General features: G+C 45.6%; 1 protein-coding gene across 1 annotated transcript; it reads left to right on the forward strand.

Annotated features, from left to right (window-relative positions):
* Nucleotides 1-13640: 13640 nt before the first annotated feature.
* GPR142 (G protein-coupled receptor 142) lies at nt 13641-16964 on the forward strand. Its single transcript, XM_035104102.3, has 2 exons — nt 13641-13767; nt 15959-16964. Exons 1-2 carry the CDS (start codon nt 13641-13643, stop codon nt 16858-16860), a joined length of 1029 nt encoding a protein of 342 aa, XP_034959993.3. The 3' UTR covers nt 16861-16964.
* Nucleotides 16965-23623: the final 6659 nt, after the last annotated feature.

The raw sequence follows: 23623 nt of genomic DNA on the forward strand, positions 1-23623 counted from the left end.
ACCACCCTTCTGAGTAATACCCCTCCCCACCCTCTCACTATATATAAGGGTCTGGTGACTTCTGTTTCAGTGTATCTGAAGAAGTGTGCATGCACATGAAAGCTCATACCAATGACAAACTTAGTTGGTCTCTAAGATGCTACTGGAAGGAATTTTTTAATTTTGTTTCATACATCTTAAGTGCAAAACTCTGTGCTGTTGTGGTGTTTGAGACCGCCTCCAGACATCCTTTTAGAAAGGGAGGGGGGTTCGTGATGGCAATGGGGAAGTTATTTATGACCCTGTTTGCACCCTAGAGTCCCTTCTTGTCTGAGGCAGGGCCGTAGCTAGGGGGTGGTGAGGTGGGGCCCCGCCAGGGGCACAGGCGAGGGGGGGGCGCAAAATCGGCTTTAAAAATGTCCATAAATATTATTATTATTATTATTATTATTATTATTATTATTATTTATCATTTATACCCCGCCCATTTGGCCGGGTTCCCCCAGGCACTCTAGGCGGCTTCCAACAAAATATTAAAATACAGAAATCCATCAAACATTAAAAGCCTCCCTAAACAGGGCTGCCTTGAGATGCCTTCTAAAGGTCTGGTAATTGTTGTTCTCTTTCACCTCTGGTGGGAGGGCATTCCACAGGGTGGGTGCCACTACCGAGAAGGCCCTCTGCCTGGTTCCCTGTAACTTGGCTTCTCGTAGCCTCATAAGAAAAGGTTTTTAATAGAGGGTGAATTGAATGGGATGGTGGTGGAGGAGGAGAGGCGGAAAGAAGAGCTAATGTGTCAGTGGCCAGGGGGCGCAATCTGGACAGTTCTGCCAGGGGCGCAAGATCACCTACGGTAGCTACAGCTGCAAGTTTGAAAGGGACTGGTGGTGGCAGCGATGACCAGATAGTCAAGTTGCTACTGTTCCACCTTACAAGCCTGTTGTGCACAGGAAGGGTGGGAGGAGGCTCTCCTAGCCTCCTCCTCCTCCTGTCACCCCCAGAGCCTCTCGTGTTTGCTCCTGTTGGGATCTGCTGCAGTCCTTCTTTATCCTCTGTGCTTCTTTTCATCCAATAAGAGGCTAATAGCCCTGAATCGCCAAACCAGTGGTGTTCCTGATAAGCAAACATGGTCCATGTTTCCTAGGACCACATGTTCAGCTCACAATTGCAGCAGCATCCTAAAACCAGTACCAGGGCCTTCTATGAAGAGCCACTTCATATTGATCCCAGGAAATTTAGAGTGTGTTTACTCACCATTAGCTGCACTCGCTTTGTTGACTCAGGGCTATTATTTCTCGCTGGGAGAAGAGGTGGAGCAGGCAGAATTATGCTTGGAAACACACAGATGGGATGTAAAAAGCTGGTGATAAGGAGGAGAGTGGGGTTTGTGGTGTTGGCTGCTATGATGCACGGCACGGTAGCAGATTCATGGGAGCATGGAGAGTGGGGCTATTGGCTCCATAAATCCATAGGAGGGGGGAAGTAACTCCTAGGCAGGGGAACAAAAATAGTTCTGGACAACAGCTCTGATGGCCCATAGGTGGCATTTTCCTACGCACAGGTGATACACAGACTGACAAAGGTGTTGGTGTTGGCATCTGTCTGCAGAGACAATGGAGTGCATCTCCAGGTGTGAAGTCAAACCGCTGTGTTAGCAGGGCCAAAGTGACCTCCCTGGGGACCGAACGTGGCCGGTGTGTATGGAGGTCCTGGGCTGTGCAGTGGGCATGTCGATTCATCTGGGACATTGGATTCACACATGCACCCTGCTCAAAATAATAGTCACCAGCATAGTCACCAGCAGAAACAGTTTCCCCTACTTCATCAACAAACACGCATTTGAAAAGTTGAACAAATCATTCTACCCGCACTGGGACTGCATGGGTTCTTAAGTGCATAAAAGGGTACTTCGTCTGGTTTAAGTGCTCTTAAGTAGGTACACTACAGCAAATACCAGGCGTGTAATCTAATCAAATGTTTAAAACAAACGTTAATCCAATTAAAAATAACCTAGTAATCAAATTTATGTACTCCCCCCCCCCCCAGCAACACGCAGTATCCTTAAAACAAGACTTTACAAAGTTTGATTGGCTGTGGCTGCAAACCTACACACACACACACACACACACCGAGAGAGAGAGAGAGAGATTATAGAATCCTAATAATCAATATCATTTCAGCCTTATCTATCAGGAATAGGGTGGAGGGAGATCTGGTTCTCTCTTCCTTTTGCTTCTGAAGAGGCCAGAGAATCGGACTTCATGCAATTCGTTTCTTGAGTAAGAGTGTCTCCTGGTGGCCACATGAATAGTCTGCAGAGCCAGTCTTTTCAATCCACCCTCCTGTTCATTTCAGATAGAAAAAGCCTATGCAGAGAGAGAGAGAGAGAGAGAGAGAGAGAGAGAGAGAGAGAGAGAGAGAGAGAGAGAGAGAGAGAGAGAGAGAGCTGGGACAGGTCCACTGCCCGAGCAATTTCATTTCATTTCATTCTCTTGCATGGCGAGGTGCAGGAGTGCATTAAAGGAAGAACTCCCCTCCCCTAAAGTTCAACTCCCCCATCTTGAGAGCAGTGTCCACTCTTCAAACTGGGAGGGGTGGAAGAGCCCTTGACCTGTGTCTCAGCACTGGGCATGCCAATAGCTCTGGACCGACGCCAGCCTTTGCTAGGGAGGGAGGAGAAACTCCGCTCAGTTCAGACTGAACGCAAACCTACATAATTTGCATCTTCCGAAACACCGTCCATCCTTTGAAATTCGCACTTCTCCAAATGTTGTGATGCAGTTCTGCAAGCGAATGATGTGAATATTTTGGGGGGAGGGGTTTGCATAAAAATACAGGATATCACATTTCCCCAAGCCTCAAACTAAAACATTTTCTTGCTGATGGAAATTAGATGATTCCCCACCCACGCCCAAGCAAGCGATCACATCCCCTTTGCTACAGTGGGCCAAATGTGATCTTGGAAGTGTCATCCGTCCCTGTTATGCTGCAACATCACTAGCGGTGAGTGACATGACTCCCCTCCCATTCCTTCCTTTGTATTTAGTCTAACAGTGACCGTATATACCCTCTAGCCACGTGTGGCAATGGGTAGAAAAACACAGTTTCCCACCCACCTCTCCTCCCAGCCCTTTGCTGCAATGGTGAGAGTAGCTCCCTAACTCCATCAACTTACTTCTAAAAGGGCATCTTTTCCCTCTGGTGTGGCACTATTACTATGCAATCTTAGTAAGAAACAGGAAGGAGCACTCCTGAGTGCCAAGAGCAGTGATGCCATGTCAAATGGAAAAAGAGGCATCTCTTTCTCCTGGGCCAAAGCATACTCTCCAACATTTCTTCAATAAAAATAGGGATGTCCTATTCAATACGACGGCGACGGCGACTAACAACAACAACAACACTAGTGTTATTTATAGCCCATCCATCTGACTGCGTTGCCCCAGCCACTCTGGGAGGCGTACAACTCATATCCTATATAATAAAGTCCCTGTGTCTCTGCATCCAGTCCCTGTGTCCGCGCTACTGCGCATGTGCCCCATGGACACAGGGATTGGACACAGAGACCGGACGCACGCGCGCACACACACGCACACACTCTCCCCACCCCCCACCCCTCTGCCAACCGCTGCTCCCGGACGGACAAGCGCCTCACTGCACGAGGAGGCTGCTTCCTTTTCCTTCCCCCCCCTACGCCCCCCGCGACCAGCAGCAAGCGGGCATCGCGCGCGCACACACACGCTCTCCCCCCACCCCTCTGCCTACCGTTTCCCTCGCGGTCCTCAGAAGAATCGCGGCCTTCTCCTGGGCGCCCGCTGCCCAGCTGGGCTCAGCGGAGCGCCCCGACGAAGCGGCGGCCGTGGGAGGAGCCAATCGCGCCCCCCCCCACGTGTTGCCGTCGCCGAAACAGGCCGAATGTTCTAGCACCCATTTATTTAATGGGCTGAATGAGACTAGTAAAAACATAATGAAACATTAAAGATTTTTTTAAAAAAACCTTCCCTATGCAGGGCTGCCTTCAGATGTCTTCTAAAGGTTATGTGACCCCTTGGCTCGAGGTCACATAACTCCATGCTCTCCAACATTTCTCCAATGAAACTGGGGGCATCCTACTATACCCTCTGACTTTTCTCCGATGAAAATAGAGACATCCTAAGGAAAAATGGGACACTGCATTATCAAATCAGAAACCGGGGCAGCTTCTGTAAATCTGTTTGTGTCTCTGGAAAATATGGTAGAACAATCCTCCTTCAAATCTACCTTCCTTTGTAATAGAATTGCCCCTTTCTGGTATGCCATATTGAGGCTTGAAATCCATTATCCATCTATCCTGCATAGGAACAAGTTCCCCAGCATAGACAATATTTTATGGGGGGTGGGGGGGGTAGTGACTCCCCTGGAAAGGAGCTGAGTGTTCTGAACTGAGAAGATGGAGATGTGATTTCAGAAAGATACAGGGACAAAAAGCAAAGTCACCCCTTGGCCTTTTTAGGTGCAAAGAACGGCTGCGCTGTCACCCTGAACGCGCCACTATCTACCGCTAAGTAAGGCTGCCAAACTGGGCAAATATGGATTCTTGGATTATTATCCGCTATGGTGCTCGGCACTGCCTGCCATTTGTAGGTTAATTGTTTGACAGGCCATCTGCCAATGGCTCATTTAACCACCAGCGTGAAAAACAACAGCTTGCTGAGGCAACGCAGGCAGGCATAAAGGAGAAAGGAGGGAGGGAATGGATGGATGGATGGATGGATGGATGGGGAAGCTAAGCGGTAAGGGAAGGAACAGCGCTAGGGCCTTGGGCAATTAGTGGTGGCTGGCAGGAATAGGTGTGCTTCCTGTGGGTGAGATCCTGCAAAGGGCAAGATTCATCAGGACCATCACGGGGAATATATATGATGGACAACTGGTACAAAATACTTGTAAAAAAAGACTTTGTTCAAGCAAGCGGGAGCCAAGCTGAGCCAAGCTGAGCTGTTTCCACACAGAGCCAACTGCTTCCTGTTCAGACTGTCTGCTTCTAGAAGCTTCTCTCTATTGGCCCTCTTTCTGCGGTGGGCAATTATATGCAACTAGCTGCTTGCAGTCCCATGGACTGCAAGAAGATCAAACCTATCCATTCTGAAGGAAATCAGCCCTGAGTGCTCACTTGAAGGACAGATCCTGAAGCTGAGGCTCCAATACTTTGGCCACCTCATGAGAAGAGAAGACTCCCTGGAAAAGACCCTGATGTTGGGAAAGATGGAGGGCACTAGGAGAAGGGGACAACAGAGGATGAGATGGTTGGACAGTGTTCTCGAAGCTACGAACATGAGTCTTACCAAACTGCGGGAGGCAGTGGAAGACAGGCGTGCCTGGCGTGCTCTGGTTCATGGGGTCACGAAGAGTCGGACACGACTAAACGACTAAACAACAACAACAAAGCTGCTTAGCACTTTTCCTCCGTACCCTGGTGTTGCCCTTTTCCACCTGTGAGCGCTAAGCATCAGAGGCAAATTGTCTTGGAAATGATTTACGTAAGGTGATTCATTCGCACAGAAGGGCGAATGACTCAGCCGATGGTCAAAGCCGCTGACTTTTCTTGCTGCAGGACCTGTGCTACATTTATGGTACATCTTCCAATGCTAGCAGTCTGTTCATAGGTTGCAAGTGACGTCCTGTTGTCAATCCATTGGTTAAAGGGTGTCATATCTTTATTCTTCCAATTCATCAAAACCGATCTCTTGGCCACCATTTGGAGTGCGTAGGGTCCATTTTCGTTGTCCCATTGTTAATTTCCGTACAGTAGGCATATCGCTCGATAGAATATCCTCCGCTGTAAGATTAAACTTTTTCTGCACAGTCATAGTTACACAGCCCAGCAAATTAACAGGATGTCTAGACAAATGGGTGCACCGACATCCACAAAATATCAATAGGTTTATTCTGTTTTTATTTGCTCTGCCTCCTCTTTGCACAATCATCAGTCACAAGGCATATAAAAATATTGCTCTGGGTGCTGCATTATGATTCCAACTGTCTGTTTCCCACAGGCACCCAGAGAAATCTCTTTACCTGAGCTTGCAGGTGTGCTGGTGAGCAGGGGAGAGAGAACGCAGAGGCAGGAACTGAGAGGGTGGGATGTTTCTTTCCTTGCTGGTGATTTTCCAGCCTTCTCGCACTGAGTGGCAGCTTCTGTTTACTTTGAGATGGCAAGTGCAAAGCTCCTCTATCAGTCCATCAGTTCACTGCTTAAGCACCTAGTGATATTTACACAAGGCAAGCACCCAAGGGCTGTGAAAGTGGCCAGAAGGGGCTATGTGACCAGAAACAGGACCCCCTCTCCAACTCAGCCATTGTCATTGAGTGTCCTGGACAGCTGGGGGCTTACGCTGTACCGTGTTTCTCACATTATAAGACATGTCTTATATTTATTTTTTTCCTCAAAAAAACACACTATGGCTTATTTTCAAGGGATGTCTTATTTTTTTCCTCCTCCTCCTGCCACGGCTGGCATTGCTGCTGCACCTATCACTATGTCTTATTTTCGGGGTATGGCTTATATTCCTCGAATGCTTAAAAATCCTGCTATGGCTTATTTTATGGGGATGCCTTAAAATATGAGAAACAGGGTAGTTCTTAAGAACACAGGAAAAGAGTCCTGCTGCATGAGGTCAGTGGCTCTAGTCCAGCAGTGGAGGTCCTATAGCCACTACTTTCCCGGGAAAGTAGTGAACTCCATAGGACTTACTTCTGAGCCTCATGAGCTTGCGATCAGAAGGTCGGTAGTTCGAATCCCCGCAACAGGGTGAGCTCCCGTTGCTCAGTCCCAGCTCCTGCCAACCTAGCAGTTCAAAAGCATGCCAGTGCAAGTAGATAAATAGGTACCACTGCGGCGGGAAGGTAAACAGCATTTCCGTGCGCTCTGGCTTCTGTCACGGTGTTCCGTTGCGCCATTAGCGGTTTAGTCATGCTGGCCACATGACCTGGAAAGCTGTCTGTGGACAAACGCCGGCTCCCTCGGCCTGAAAGTGAGATGACCGCTGCATCCCCATAAGTCGTCTTTGACTGGACTTAACCATCCAGGGGTCTTTTACTTTTACCTTTTAATTACTTCTGAGTTAGAGGATTGGAGAGGCTGTAGCCACAGCAGCGTTCCCCAATGTGGTGTCCTCCGGCAGTCCAGGAATTTCGACTGCAATTCCCAACCCCAGGCAGCGTAGACAACTGCCAAGAATGATGGGAGCTACAGTCCAACAAGATCTAGATGGAACCAGGTTGGAGAAAAGGCTTGTCTACAAATATACACATGGTATAATTTGTTAGTGGGGGGGGGTGAGGGTGGCTTCACATGTCGGGTGCCTCATTTTCCCCCATTTTGTGTACTTTCTGCCAAATGAAGGTTTATGTTGTGAGGGAGTGGGTCCATCGATCTGCTTCTCCCGTAGGTAAAACAACAAAAACAATCAATACAAAACAGCAATACAAAGAAAACCTCCAAGGTATTCATAGTAACAATACAATGTTACTTGTTTATCAGACTGAACGGCTCAAACTTCAAAAAAATTGATTCAAACTGCCCAAGCAAACCTTGCACGCTGCTTAAAAGGGTCGTCCTAACACAAGTAGCCCGTGGAAAATCAGTTCTCCGCAACTCAGACCAGATGGCTTTCCCTCCTCAAGACCTGGGTCTAAAAATTTAGACCCAATGGCAGAAAAGATAGGGCAGAGCTTATTCCTGTGCTGCCTTTCAGCCACAAAGGTGGCTCACAAAGCTATAAAATCCAAACCATAAAATTCAGCTCACAAAAATGAAGAAACCAGTGTCTCAAAAACATATTTAAAAGAAACCTAATACCCAGGTGGCACTGTGGGTTAAACCACAGAGCCTAGAGCTTGCTGATCAGAAGGTCAGCGGTTCGAATCCCTGCGACGGGGTGAGCTCCCGTTGCTCGGTCCCTGCTCCTGCCAACCTAGCAGTTCGAAAGCACGTCAAAATGCAAGTGGATAAATAGGAACCGCTACAGCGGGAAGGTAAACAGCGTTTCCATGTGCTCTGGTTTGCCAGAAGTGGCTTTGTCATGCTGGCCACATGACCTGGAAGCTATACGCCGGCTCCCTCGGCCAATAATGCGAGATGAGTGCGCAACCCCAGAGTCGGTCAAGCTGGACCTAATGGTCAGGGTCCCTTTACCTTTACCTTTTAATACCCAAATACAACCATCCTGTACAAGCACAGTTTCCCCTCTGCAGTTGTGTTTGAGAAGTGACAGAAGACATCTTCCAACAGAGATGGTCTTTGGGTAGGACAAGCATAGTCTATGATTCTAGTGGATGAGCCTTGGGCTTGCCAATCAAAAGGTGGTGGTTCGAATCCCCGCAACGGGGTGAGCTCCCGTTGCTCGGCCCCAGCTCCTTCCCACCTAGCAATTCAAAAGAACATCAAAGTGCAAGTAGATAAATAGGTATCGCTCCAATGGGAAGGTAAACGGCGTTTCTGTGCACTGCTCTGGTTTCGCCAGAAGTGGCTTAGGTATGCTGGCCACATGACCTGGAAAAAACTGTCTGCAGACAAACGTCGGCTCCCTCAGCCAGTAAAGCGAGATGAGCGCCGCAACCCCAGAGCCGTTTGCAACTGGACTTAACTGTCAGAGGTACTTTACCTTTTAACTGTGTGAGGAGCATCCCAAAACATTGATCGCCTGGCTTGAAAGGGCAAAATCATGTACACTGACCAGCCAGTTTTGTGAATTACATTCCCCCTCCCCCTTCAGAATGCTTTTCTAAAACTTTGTAATCAAGCCAGGTAAAATAACAGTCTGCTTCTTAAATCGGTGGTTAGAGAAAGTCACTGTAGTCTCACCAGTTCTTTTAAGGAATCTTAGGGACACAGTACAGTTTGTTACTGATTAAGTTCCAGTTGCTAAAGTTGACCGAGGTGTTACAATACTAATGAATCCTGTAACTTTCCTTGACCTCCTGGTAAACCCTGTTGCCTGTGGAACTGAGCAAATGAGCTGTATTAAATGAATTTCATGGGGTTGTGTGACCCCCCTCGGGCAGTTGCATTTACCCCCACCATGTTGGAAGGCAGTGGGAAACCCAGAGGCTTCATGTCGTTCAAAAACTTGATCATCTTTTGCTATTCTGAAATGAGGCAGGACAAATGTGGAAGATGAAAAAGGTGGGGGAGGAGAATTACTTCAACAAAACTCCCCTCCTCCCTCTGTGATTATAGGAGATTTGATCCCAATTTCTCCCACTACTTCCCACTACCATATTCTCATCTTTTCAGGCTGCGAAGCTCCCAAACCCAAGAATTTGCAACAGCAGGGTACGAGAGACATACAGTTTCTCTTGCTTTTTCCTGCTGATCCCTTTGTTGTTGATGAGCTAATTCACCCAGGGAGCCCCAGCTGAATGTCAACTGGAAGGTATTTGGCTGTCCAAAACAAGACTGGAAGTCTGTTGGTTTTAGGAACTTGTCATGCCTATAAGATTTATTCTACCAACAACAACCTGCTTTCTTGTTTAGTTTAGCTCATGTGATGGGCATAGACCCATGCCTAAGATCACCCAATCCCGTCTCCTAGCACATAACTGCTAGTCATATGCAAATAGACTTGATCTGGTCTTTGAATCTGGTCTCCTTAGATCAAAAGAGCCTTGACTTGTGTCTTTCATCAAATGTGTGGTTTAAAATTGTACTTTGATTCTAACATTCATGTGCAATGCCTTCATTACGACTCGCCCAAATGCCACAAAACTGTGGCAAGCTTTTGATTTCTCTAGAACTCTTCATCAGGCAAGAGGCTACACAAAGCAGGGACACGAATAAAAATAAAAAAGCACTGAAATTAGGCTGGATGTTGTAGTCATGAGGTCAGCTTGGACCAAGACATTTGCTTTTCTATGTAATTTGATTGATTGATTGATTGATTGATTGATTGATTGTATATCCCTGCTGAGGATACTTCTTAGTTGCAGTTGACTCTGTGCCACTGAGTCCTTGAGCTGGCAAGGCTGTATCACTTTAGCCAGGAAAATGTATGGTTTTGTCAAGAAAAGCAGCAGCTGGCCAACCAAATGCCAACAGTCTTGCTGCCAACCCACTGGCATTGTAACTGCAACTACCGGTATCTTCAATTTTACATCCGTCCTGTCAATATACACTGTTTATTCTGGGGTGCATTTAATTTTTGTTGTTATATGCAAGTTAACTTGCAAGGAACCTGATCTTCTGAGTCACATTTAGTGTTTGCTTCCCAAGACCTAAAAAAATTCCTATTTTGCCACTAATTCAGTATGGAGGGATGGATCAAGCCAAATGCTATTTCTTGTAGCTCTTCGCTTCTAAGTATTCTGATAACTGAAAACCTAATGAGTGTTGGTAATCAACAGTGTTTTTCTTTTCTTGCTTCCAACAATGCCTAGAAATGTGCCTGCATTTCTATCAGCCCTGATAGTTGCCATGTATCTAATTATGTTGTTCGCAGTCCCCAGAAATAGTGTGGCTTGCATTGCTTGTAACTTAATATGCTATGTGGCTCTCATACCCTCCTCTGCTGCTTTAAGATGAATGTTTCAGATGTTTTAGGTCAGGCACCCCCAAACTGCGGCCCTCCAGATGTTTTGGCCTACAACTCCCATGATCCCTAGCTAAGAGGACCAGTGGTCAGGGAAGATGGGGATTGTAGTCCAAAACATCTGGAGGGCCGAAGTTTGGGGATGCCTGTTTTAGGTAGTATACTCACTTGCTAACTGCTAGGTCCTTGGTAGTGGTTCAATCAGCATATTAGAGTAGATATGTTTAAAAGACAACCAGTTTGAATTAGCCATTTCTCCTACAGTTTGGTGAGATTGAGTTTTGATCCTCAGACACCACAACAAATCTTTCAAAGGCGTATGTGATGTTAAACGGGCTTGACATCCCAGGAATAGCAATTGACAGGCTTTATTGCTGCACATAATAATTTTTATTATTATGGGAGGTTGTAGAAGAGTGTTAGTCAAGTTTATTAGGTATTAAGATTTAGTTAAGAGTTATTATTGTATTGAATTTTAAGATTTAAATAGAATAGAATTGTATTCTGAGATGGGTATAGGAGATTTACAGTATTGATATAATCCATTAAGAGTATAAATAGGTATAGATAATTGATAAAAAGATTGCAATTAAGATTTGGAAAGTACTAAGGAAGTAAGATAAGGAAGCGTAGTTGGGAGGGAATGGAGGAAGTCGACTAAGATTGGTGATATAAGACTGATTTGATATTTCTTTTTATTGTAATGTTGGCGTTTTGTTTTGTTTTGTTTTGTTCTGTATATTCTGTGTTTCTTTTTCTGTTTTCTTTGTCGTGTTTTTATAAAATCAATAAATATATATATATATTTTTAAAAATAATTTTATTATTTGTACCCTGCCCACATATTTTGCATTCAACACTCAGATCTGAGGCTCTGTCTCTTCCGACATGTAGTTTATACCATGCAACAGGAGCTTGACAAAAAAAAATGCCCTGTGGCCACTCCATCTGTGCTATGCCAGCCCACTTACACTCTCTCAACTCATTCCAGGTTTGTCTGCATCAAGCACACACCTGCTGCTGCTCCTCCTCCCTCTTTCCGAGACTCTGGCTGCTCGCTCAGCCTATTTCACAATTTGCCTCTCAGCGCTGGCTCTCAAGGCTTACAGGTTTGGTGCACGGAGGAGGAAGAGGAGGAGGAGGAGGAGGAGGAGATGCACTGCTGAACCATCTGATCAGGGAGAAGAAGCAAGAGCAAAGACAGGGCACCACTTTCTGCAGCAAAGGCATCAAGGTAAGATTCCCACCAGGATCCATCTGCTGGACGGCACTGCAAACGTCTGCCTTTCTAGCAATGTGGGTTGAGCAGAGTAGCATGATCGACAAGGGGGTAAGTGGACCCGTACCCTGGAATTAACCCGAGCTGTGATGTTACCTTGCTCAGTTCCACGAGACCCATGGGATAGACGGACAGGAGATTCCAGCATATTGTTACAAAAGCTGGGTGCCCACCCCCACTCTCTGCAAGACTCCAGGGGGCTCCAGGCACTCACCCAGGACCTGTGTTCCATTGAAGCATTGAGCCATGGCAGAGACTGTCTTAGCTTTAAGAAATAGGGTTTATTCACCTATTTACACCTTCGGTCTGTATGGAGGGGTCCAGATAACTAGGAAAGGATGGAATAAGTTATCAGGACCCATTATAAAGGTGTGTGTGTGTGTGTGTGTGTGTGTGTGTGTGTGTGTGTGTAATATTCATGCTGCTGCTGTCCATCTGTGTGACTTTATGCCTACCGTTCCAACCAAATATACCTCTGCTTAGCTCCTGCCTCAGGGGGTTTAGTACTAAACGGATCCCTCATTTTAACTTGCTTCTATTTAATGATCACTTGCTGCCCACTCCCTAAGTGGGCATCTTTGCAGGTGCTTAAATCATTGGACCCACTCCTGTCTCTGAGGCTTCAGCAATCCACTGGCAGTGGGTTCTGTTGCGTGATTTCACACGCTTGTGTGTTTGTGCGTGCCACCCTTCTACCACTTCCCTTTACATGTCTAGAGGGCACCCTGCCTTCATTCCTTTTGGACGCGAAGGTGGGAATTGGCTGTCATGGCATTTCTCAAAGTCCTGTAGCCAGCTGATAATCCTCAGGAAACAGAAGTCAGCGGCTGATCATACCTGGGTTGGGGAGGAGAAGAGGCATCCAGCTCATACCTCTCCATCTGTTTTTGCCTTGAACAAGACAGCTAGCAGCAGGCCAAGCGAGAGAGCCTCCACTTATATATTGATACCGATCAGGGTGGTCTGCCACAATCTAGGGATCCACAGAGTACACCAGGAGGTTAAAACATAATCAACAGTTGCCAAGAGCTGCTCCATCCATTGCTATATTGATCTCTCTATACTGAAGTCTCTCAGCCCCACTCACCTGACAGAGTGTTTGTTGTGGAGGAGGAAGGTAAAGGAGAATGTTAGTCGCTTTGAGACTCCTTCGGGTAGCGATAAAGCGGAATATCAAATCCAAACTACTACTACTATTCTTCTTCTTCTTCTTCTTCTTCTTCTTCTTCTTCTTCTTCTTCTTCTTCTTCTTCTTCTTCTTCTTCTTCTGTTGTTTTTCACCCCGTGCTTAGCAAAGGGAGAATTTCAATCAAAGTGTCCTAAACGGCCTCGGTCCAGTATACCTGAAGGAGCGTCTCCACCCCCATCGTTCTGCCCGGACACTGAGGTCCAGCGCCGAGGGCCTTCCGGCGGTTCCCTCGTTACGAGAAGCCAAGTTACAGGGAACCAGGCAGAGGGCCTTCTCGGTAGTGGCACCCACCCTGTGGAATGCCCTCCCACTAGAGGTCAAAGAGAACAACAATTACCAGACCTTTAGAAGGCATCTCAAAGCAGCCCTGTTCAGGGAAGCTTTTAATGTTTGATGGATTTCTGTATTTTAGTGTTTTGTTGGAAGCCGCCCAGAGTGGCTGGGGGAACCCGGCCAGATGGGCAGGGTATAAATAATAAATTATTATTATTATTATTATTATTATTATTATTATTATTATTATTATTATTTATTCTTTGTGGGAAACTGGGATGATGTAGGCCAAGAGTTGACTGTATTCTTCACCATTTGCTCCTTTGCCTCCCTCCTAGCTGGAAGGTACTAAGAAAAGATGAACATGACCGATGCAACATGGGCAAACAATGCCAGGGACCCAGATGGGGATGGAAAATCGCCTTGTCTTGCTGGCACTGCTGCTGTCATCTATTACTGCATCCTGCTGTGTGTGGGTCTACCAGGTAAGGAAAAGGATGAGAAGCAAGCCATCTCCGCAGGTGTGTCTGGGAGAAGCTTAAGAGGTACAAAGAACAAGGAGGAAGAGAAGCAGCAATTCAGAGTGAATGAATTTTTAATTCACAGTACTTTGCTTTGAAAGAAAAGTGGAATTGAAATGCAGTGAAATAAAAAAAAATTCTTATTAAATAAAAATATGCTTTTAAAATTTTAAATGATACAATAAAAACCACATCACAACAACTTTAAAAAACCATGAAACAAATAAAAGCCCACAACAGAATCACAGAGGTAAATGCTTCTTGGAACCAACCTAAAACTTTGATGCAAAGGGGACAAACAAATGTACTGTTCCAAGATGTGGAGCCACCACTGAGAAGGACCTGCGGCTGGTACCCATCAACAAAAAGGAAATAAAATCTTGAGAACATGTGGATCATGAGCTCTGGGGTGAGAGGAAGTGGCAAATGGTGGGGAAATTTGGGTATGAAAATAGCAAGGGCTTTGGGAAGTAGGTTAAAGAAGTGTTCACATAAATGATTTGCAAGCAAATCTGACAATGATCACAATATCCTTAGGGAGTTCAGAAGGATGCAAAGCCAAGGAGTCATGTGATGAGAGAGCAGAAAGGGAACAAAGGAACAAATTTTAAAAAGGCATATTTTTTTCCAAGTGAGGGTTTGTTGATACATTGCTGCTTGGTATGGATTAATTTACCCCTTGTTTACAAAATAAGAAACCTTTTTAATCAAATGCAGCTGGGTCACTGTTAGCAGCATTCACACACCATAATGGAAAGCAGGAAATGGAAAATGGTCATGAAATGTTCTATATGAGCACAAGTCATAAATGCTACTAAGCTTTGTAAATAGAGGAGTGCCGTGTTCTCACAGAATTCATTACTTTGAAAATTGGGACGTTGTAATGAGAATGAAACGCATTTCAATGCAAATAAATGTGAGGTTTTTTAAAAAGTTGTGCCAGTGGTTGGAAATAAATATAGATAGCAAATTGTAATGTTGTGCCAAAACTCAACCACTGTGTAGTGGCCTTGCTACAGTGAGAATTATGCTGCACAAAGTGGGGGTGTTCGTTGATGGCACCAAGTTCTCTGAAATTCTAAATTATAATCTGCATGAATGCCACTTAATTCTCAAACTTTGGGATACTTTGCCAAGGCACAACTCACAAGAGACCCATCTCTTTGTCTGTGGCCAACTGCATCAAAAGGACATTTTTTTCCCTGTGTTGTAAAGGGGACACATTTTATGAGCTAAAAAAATGGCATACCTTCAGGAAACAAAGGGGAAAAAATATAGAAGCTACTGTATTGGCTTGGGAAAGGAAATGTTATTTAGGACAAATAGATGGTCCCCTTATGTAAAGCAGAGTATTATTTTTAGAACCAATCACTAGAGGGAGCCATGAGCTCATGTAGATAAGACAATCCTGGACATGCGACTGGTTTGGACCGTTCAGCAAGTGTAGCTTTGTGAATCTGTGCTGGGGGAAAGTAGACCGGAGGCCCTGAAGGAGAATCAGGAGGTATGAAGGAGAATCTGACTAGCACTGAGCAGGAGAGAAGGTTCAGAGCCAAGCCTAAATCGAGATACCCATGCTTCCCCAACATAAATGAGAAGACTTTGGATCTCGAAGGGATAGAGACCTCCACTGCTAACAAAGAAAGCTGCCTTATACTGAGTTAGACCACTGGCCCATCTGGCAGCTTAGTGTGGTCCGCTTTGACTGGCAATGCCTCTCCTGAGTTTCCAACAGAGGACATTCCCCAGCCTTGCCGGAAACGCCAGGGATTGAACATGGGACCTTCGGCTGGCAAAGCAAATGCTCTGCTACTGAGTTATGGCCTGGAGAGACATTGGGCACATTGAGGAAAGCTGGGGAAGGAATGTGCAAAAGGTCACCTAATGGGCTTCATGGCTGAGTGGGGATTTGAACCCAGGGCTCCCTGACAGCCGCACTGCCTGTCTTTAGCAGAGTCACTCTGTTTGGAACTACCACCACATTTCCATTTCTCTTTTTCTTAATTTGTAAAACTGAGTTTTGAATCGAGCGGATTTGCAGGTGGAGGGGGAGGCTATTAGTTATGTTCCTGTGCCTTGCTTGTGGTGGTGGTTGTTGTTTTCTGTGATGATCTCCCACCTATTCCAACTCGCTTGCCTCTCTTCCTCGTTTCAGTGAACATTTTGGCTGCCGTTGCGCTGACCCGCCTGGCTGCCCGCACCAAGAAGTCCTCCTATTGGTACCTCCTGGCCCTCACGGGATCCGACATTATGACCCAGGTCTTTGTCGTCTTCGCGGGCTTCATTGTGCAGGCGGCCATCTTGGGCCGCGAGGTTCCGGGCGCCTTTACCCTCACCATCAACGTGCTGCAGTTCACAGCCAATCATGCCTCCATCTGGGTGACTGTCCTGCTCACTGTGGACCGTTACGTGGCCCTCTGCCACCCACTGCAGTACAGGGCTGTGTCTTACCCAGGGCGCACCCGGAAGATCATTGGCGCCGTCTTTGCAGTATCGTTGGCCACCGGGATCCCCTTCTACGGGTGGCTGGATGTTTGGCATGATGCCTACCCACCCACCACCATGGACAAGGTCCTGAAATGGCTCCACTGCTTCCTCATCTACTTCATCCCCTGTAGTATTTTCCTGGTGACGAATTCTGTGATCATCTACAAGCTCAAGCACTCGGGCTGGCCCCACCGGCGCCTCAGCAAGACCACAGCCATTCTGCTGGCCGTCACCACTGTCTTCATCATCCTCTGGGCTCCACGGACCGTTGTCATGATCTACCACCTCTATGTGGCCTCCGTCAGACAGAACTGGGAAGTCCACCTCGCAATGGACGTTGCCAACATGGTGGCCATGCTCAACACCTCCCTCAACTTCTTCCTCTACTGCTTTGTCAGCAAGACTTTCCGGCGCACTGTCTGGGAGGTGCTGGCGTCTATCCGGCTCCCATGCACCCAATCGCCGAGGAAGAGTGGCCCCTTGGATCCGGCCCTGAAACCCCTGGGGGCCTTAGATGGGACCATTCTAGGAAGAGCTTCTCCCTTCTGCAACCAGCTCCAACACTACTGAAAGTTTCCACAGCCTAACAGCTCCCTGGGACATGGGACAGATAGGCTTGGCGTCCTGACATGACTCTGAATCCAGAGCATTAGACGACAACATAGGAGGGTCTACTAGACATGGATGCATATGTGTGCATGGATATCTATATATGTTTGTTTGCATATATGTATTCTGTGTATCTGTGCATGGAGACGGTGTGTGTGTGTAAGAGAGAGAGAGAGAGAGAGAGAGAGAGAGAGAGAGAGAGAGAGAGAGAGAGAGAGAGAGAGAGAGAGAGAGAGAGAGAGAGAGAGAGAGAGAGAGAGACTCTTTGTGCAGAGAGATAACCATTTACAAAGTAGGAGGGTTTCCACAGTATGCATATATCCACAGGGGGAGCTGGTCATCTGTAATATCCCAACCAATGGGACATAAGAGGACAGGTCGTTGCTGCTTTTGACCACACCATGAGTCAACATGCTCCCATGACAAAAATCAAAGGGAGAGGGCAAATAGGGCTCATCTATACTGTTGTCATCTATACTGGTCCCAGCTCCTGCCAACCTAGCAGTTCGAAAGCACATCAAAATGCAAGTAGATAAATAGGAACCGCTACAGCGGGAAGGGAAACGGCGTTTCCGTGTGCTGCTCTGGTTTGCCAGAAGCGGCTTTGTCATGCTGGCCACATGACCTGGAAGCTATACGCCGGCTCCCTCGGCCAATAATGCGAGATGAGCGCGCAACCCCAGAGTCGGTCACGACTGGACCTAATGGTCAGGGGTCCCTTTACCTTTACCTTTATACTGTTGTTTATTGTGGATAGCAAGCTTCCTGTACCTCCACACAGGTCAATTCTGAGTCCAAAGCAACTGTCTACCAGCTCCATCTGGTACTCCAGCTGAGACCTTACCTGCCTGCACCCTGTCTTGTCAGAGTGGTACATGCTCTAGTTATCTCCCACTTGAACTACTGCAATGCACTCTTCGTGGGGCTACCTTTGAAGGTGACTCGGAGACTACAACTAATCCAGAATGTGGAAGCTAGACTGGTGACTGGGAGTGGCCGTTGAGACCATATAACACCGGCCCTAAAGGATCTACATTGGCTACCATTACGTTTCTGAGCACAATTCCAAGTGTTTGTGCTGATCTTTAACGGTCTCTGCTCAGTATACCTGAAGGAGCGTCTCCACCCCCATCGTTCAGCCCGGACACTGAGGTCCAGCGTCGAGGGCCTCCCGGTGGTTCCCTCACTGCGTGAAACAAAGTTACAGGGAACCAAGCAGAGGGCCTTCTCGGTAGTGGCGCCCGCCCTGTGGAATGCCCTCCCATCAGATGTCAAGGAAATACACAACTATCTGACTTTTAGAAGACATATGAAGGTCGGGATGTTTTTAATATTTGATGTTTTACTGTGTTTTTAATATTCTGTTGGGAGCTACCCAGAGTGGCTGGGGCAACCCAGTCAGATGGGTGGCATATAAATAATAAAATTATTGTTACTATAATTATTATTATTATTATTATTATTATTATTATTATTATTATTACTACTACTACTACTACTACTACCAATAGTAGTAGTATTTTTCCATTGTCCATTTGGCATTCTCCTCCAAATCACTGCCTTGCCACACTTTCCCCTCCCTCAATCTGGACTTTTCCATACCAGGGATACTCAAAAAGGAGAGGGTTTGAAAAAACAGAGAACTACGGTAATGGAGGCACAAAAACTTTACTATCCACATTTAACAACAGTATGGATCAGCCTTCCGTTTGCTCTGATTGTCTCTCCACAAACACAGTAAGAGGTACCACACGGGGATATTTTAAGCTGCTGCCCTGTGTGCCGTGGGGAGCTAGTATGTTGATCTCGAACACGGGTTCAAATCCCTACAAAGGCCACTGAACCAGTCACTGTCCCTCAGCCCTTACCTACCTCACAGGATTGTGATGAGGAATAAGGGGAATAACTAGCTGCCTCCTCCGCTGCCCTGAGAACCTTTGAAGAAACTCCGAAAGGTAACGAATGCCATCCAATGAATAAAAACATGGCTTCATCCTGAAATAACCCACCTTTCTTGGCTCGGTTTGGTTTGGTTGGGGAGGGGGAGTAATTCGTCCTCCTCTTATGCTGAGGACTTGCAAATATCCTCGGTTTTGTTGCTCAGCGCTAATGTTGTCACAGATCCTATCAAATAGTGGGGCACGGAACCCACATAGATATACCGGTAGGATGGCATACAACTAAGTTTTACTAAGAGAAGACCTATTGAAATTAATTAGTCACGTTCATACATTTCAATAGGTCTGCTATAGGTATCGCTTAGTTGAATACCACCCATAATCGACCCAACACTCCTTTTTTTAAAAAAAAAATTAAATTTTTATTGTTTAAAACAGAAAATTACACAGAAACAATTATTATCACAATTACAACACCCATACTCACACTTGACAAATTCTTACATACCTTCACGACTAACTCATACATGCATACATACATACCTGCCTGATTTCCACACCCTTACAAAACCTCATCTAGACAAACAAATAGACACAGATTGATACTAAAAGATCAGATGCTCTATTACTTTTTCGTCTTCTCCCTTTCTTCACCAGATTCTGAACAGACTTCCAATTAAACTTGCTGGTTTGTATATTATTTCCATTATATTCTGCACAGTAACTTATAAACAATCATTATTATTTTCCAAATAGTATCTACTAGTTTGTTTTACAAGGTACAGTCTATTTCTGCCAATGGGGTTTCTTTCAATTTATTCTTTTTCAAATACTCCTCAAAAATTTCCCATTCCTTTTTGACTTTTTGTTTAGTTTGTCCTTTTATTCTACCAGTTGTTTTTGCCAATTGCATATACTCTATCATTAGGGCTTGCCAGTCTGCTATGTTTGGTGTTGTCTTATTCTTCCAATTTATCGCGATTAGAACTCTCCCCGCAGTTGTTCCATACATAAGTAATGTTACCTTTACTTTCTCCATTTCTTTTGGCATTATACTCAATAGGAATATCTCGACCCAACACTCCTAACTGATGCTGTATGGGGGAAATGGGGCAGGAGCAGATTTCCCCAGTGACAAAATATTGCATGGTGCAAGTGTTAAAATAATGCAATACCCCCACCACAGAAGTGCTGTCGGTTTCTGGGCGGGGGGGTGGGGGTGGGATTTAGAGCCCAGCAGGACTCCCCATTCTGCTTTCTCCCTTTTTCATACCAGCCCTGGTCCAGAACCAAGACACAGCATTTCTTTAATTCTGGAGACAGAACTCAGCATCTGACCAGATTGGAAAACCAGGGAGCTGAAAGGTGAGCAATGAGCTCAGTCAGTGCCCGAGCCTGCAAAATCCATTCCACGTTTTCAAGACTACAGACACGCTTCTCCTCGCACCCCACCCCCTTGCTTTTGCTCCCATAATATTTGCCTTTGGGTGGGTTTCTCTCCCTCTCTGAAAAGCTCCTTTCACACCAGTCCTGAGTGCTCCTCAAACCTGGCTGCATCCCAAGTCATTGGAGAACACTGCCTGGGAGAAAAACTGGCTCTATCCTGCCATGCTCATCATCAGCTCATGCTCTCTCACACAAGATGCATTCATTTCAGCTCCAAACATCACGTCTCTGTGTGTATATCTATATCTATCTATCTATCTATCTATCTATCTATATATATATATATATATATATATATATATATATATAAATGTAAACTGGCCATGTCGGTTAGTATCCACGTTTCACCAAAACCGCTTGACCGATTGCGTTCAAATTTTGACACAATGCCGCATGCGAATATGAGAGCAAGCCCGTACCATTTTCAAAGACAGACGTTACACCTGTGCCACGTAAAACCCCGTGTTTCAAAACACACCACTCAGACGAAAATGCATTCTGGGGAAAGAACCAGGTTGCAAACCAGCGCCCTCTAGCAGCTGCTACACTGGTACTGCACCTATAAAACCTTCTCTCTCAACAACACCTTGGCTCCCGTTTACATACTAGGCCGAAGCCTTTACAGACTAGGCAGAATGGAGGTACTGACTCGCCTGGGTGGGGGGTGGGGGGGAGGGGACGGGATATGTCAGGACACGGTGGGACCAGTCACAGGGATGAGCCAGGGGGTGGGGGAAAGAGGGGGCGTGATACGCCATGGGTCGGGACGGTGGGGGGGATCACAGGGATAAGCCCGGGGGGAGGGGGCGGGATACGTCATGGATCGGCACAGGGTGGAGGCAGTCACAGGGATTAGCCACAGCAACGCGTGGCAGGGCCAGCTAGTACATACATACATACACACACTTACACACACACACACACACACACACACACACACACACACACACACACACACACACACTCATACATGTTTGTACCGGTATATGGCTGTGAAAAGCAGAAACACAAATGTATGTACAGTAGTCCATTCATTCAAAGGTGGTTCCACCACAGGTTGAAGGTGTTTGACTGATGGTTTCAGGCATGTCAAACCTGCGGCCCTCCAGATGTTTTGGCCTACAACTCCCATGATCCCTAGCTAGCAGGACCAGTGGTTGGGGAAGATGGGAATTGTAGTCCAAAACATCTGGAGGGCCGCAGGTTTGACATGCCTGGCTTAGCTGAAGACACTGTGAATCCTCCTTATATCCCAGCATGGCTCAGTCTTCTCATTGAGGCGATAAACTTGGGTCTGGGCCACTTCAGACAGGAATTATAGGAAGGGGCCCGTTGTTGTTGATGATGATGATACTTATTAATCACCTTCCACATGCGCATTTCAAGGTAGCAGTTTCCAACCACATATTGAAATGTAGGTCAATCAGACCAGAATATGTGGAAGATAACATGCTAATCATGCACACATTATAAACAAAAAACAGGATCTGAACAACTGGATCTGAGATACAAGGTCCCTACCTGGAAGCACCCTTTAAATGCTTGGGGTTTTTAAAATACACATTAAACATCACCAGTCAATTCTCTCTCCCATCACAAGAGGGCAGAAGAGACAGAGTCAGGAAAGGAGCGGATAGAAATACCGGTTACATAGACTTGATAAAAATTATCTTGATTTTCACGGACCTTTGACATTTTTTCCACAAGTCCTAGGGTTTTTTAATTTGCATTTTTTTAAAAGGGGGAGAGCAGGATAGAAACTACTTTCTCCATTAAGGCTGCTCAATATAGTTGTAAAAACTTAGGCTGGATCTAGACACATCAAAAAATGTGCTTCAGGAATACTGTACGTGTTGTCAACTTCAAAATGGGAAATCACATTGGCGAAAGGCGGGACTCCGCAGCGCCATCTGGTGCCAGTGTGCTATAACGCATATAAAATGCTTTTTCTTTACTAATGTAGCTGTGTCCTTAATCACAAGTTGAACGAAAATAAACAATGGAGAAGCCTGCAAGGATTGTACTGTATTGATTTGTGTGTCTTTCTTTGAATGCACAATTGAAATATGCAGTCACCTGATTGTCAAGGGACTTCGATCCCTGGTGAATAGGCTCAGCTGAAGAAATGGCTGAATGCTCCAATCTGAGTCTTATTTTTCTAGCAGTGTAGAAAAATCCTGTGGTTTTGGCTGGGTGTGCTTTCACCAGAACGCTATTTTAGTAGCTCCCATCACACAATGATTTTTATTTTTAAAAATATGAAAAGAAAGCTTACATTTTATGGGAAACATTTAGGCTGCCCCCTCCCTTGTTCGTTTTTAAAAAAATAGAAACAGCTTATTTCAGAGATACGGTTATTTCTGTTACAACAGAGTGCTAGAACTGGAGAGAAAGGATCTTTCCAAAGATCACTTCACCACTTCCACTCATGTCAGTGAAACATATTCACATGCTTGTATTTAGTTTTTTTATTATTTCACATTGACTTACACATGTTATATCATCCTACCGGTACATTCCCACCAGCAGCACAGCAAAGCTTTGGACTACCCAATTGCTTTCTCAGCAGGCCATTTAAGAAAAGTATCACCCGGGTTTTAATATTTGCATTAGAGAATTGGAAGAAATTTAAAATTTATTTAAAGAACAAGCGTATAATAGATTAGAATCAATGGAAGTGAGGGAGATACAAAGAGGTTGTAGATAATACAATGGTGTGAAATAAGTATTGCTAGAAGATAGTTATAATTCAATTAAGAGGAAAGATATAGATAGAGAGTAAAAGGGTAAGATATAAAAGATAGAGAAACAAGGTAATATTAAAGTAAAAACTAGAGTTTATATCAGATTTAGAGTTTACTAAGAATGATCTGTAAAGAAACGCAGAAGGAGGTGGAATGAGGAAGCCAATAGATTAGAAATAAGGGATATAAGATAGAATTTTTGTTTTGTAAACCACTGAGCCTAGGGCTTGCTGATCAGAAGGTCTGCGGTTCAAATCCCTGTGACGGGGTGAGCTCCCGTTGCTCGGTTCCAGCTCCTGCCAACCTAGCAGTTCAAAAGCACGTCCAAATGCAAGTAGATAAATAGGAACCGCTATAGCGGGAAGGTAAACGGCGTTTCCATGTGCTGCTCTGGTTTGCCAGAACTGGCTTTGTCATGCTGGCCACATGACCTGGAAGCTATACGCCGGCTCCCTCGGCCAATAATGCGAGATGAGCGCGCAACCCCAGAGTCGGTCACGACTGGACCTAATGGTCAGGGGTCCCTTTACCTTTATTCTTGTATTTTTTGTATTTTGTATTTCTGTATGTTTTTGTTGTTTGTTAAAAAAAATTCAATAAATACATTTTTTTAAAAAAAAAATTTGCATTACAGAT

Source organism: Zootoca vivipara, chromosome 2 (assembly GCF_965207765.1).
Source record: "Zootoca vivipara chromosome 2, rZooViv2.hap1.1, whole genome shotgun sequence".
NCBI lineage: Eukaryota > Metazoa > Chordata > Lepidosauria > Squamata > Lacertidae > Zootoca > Zootoca vivipara.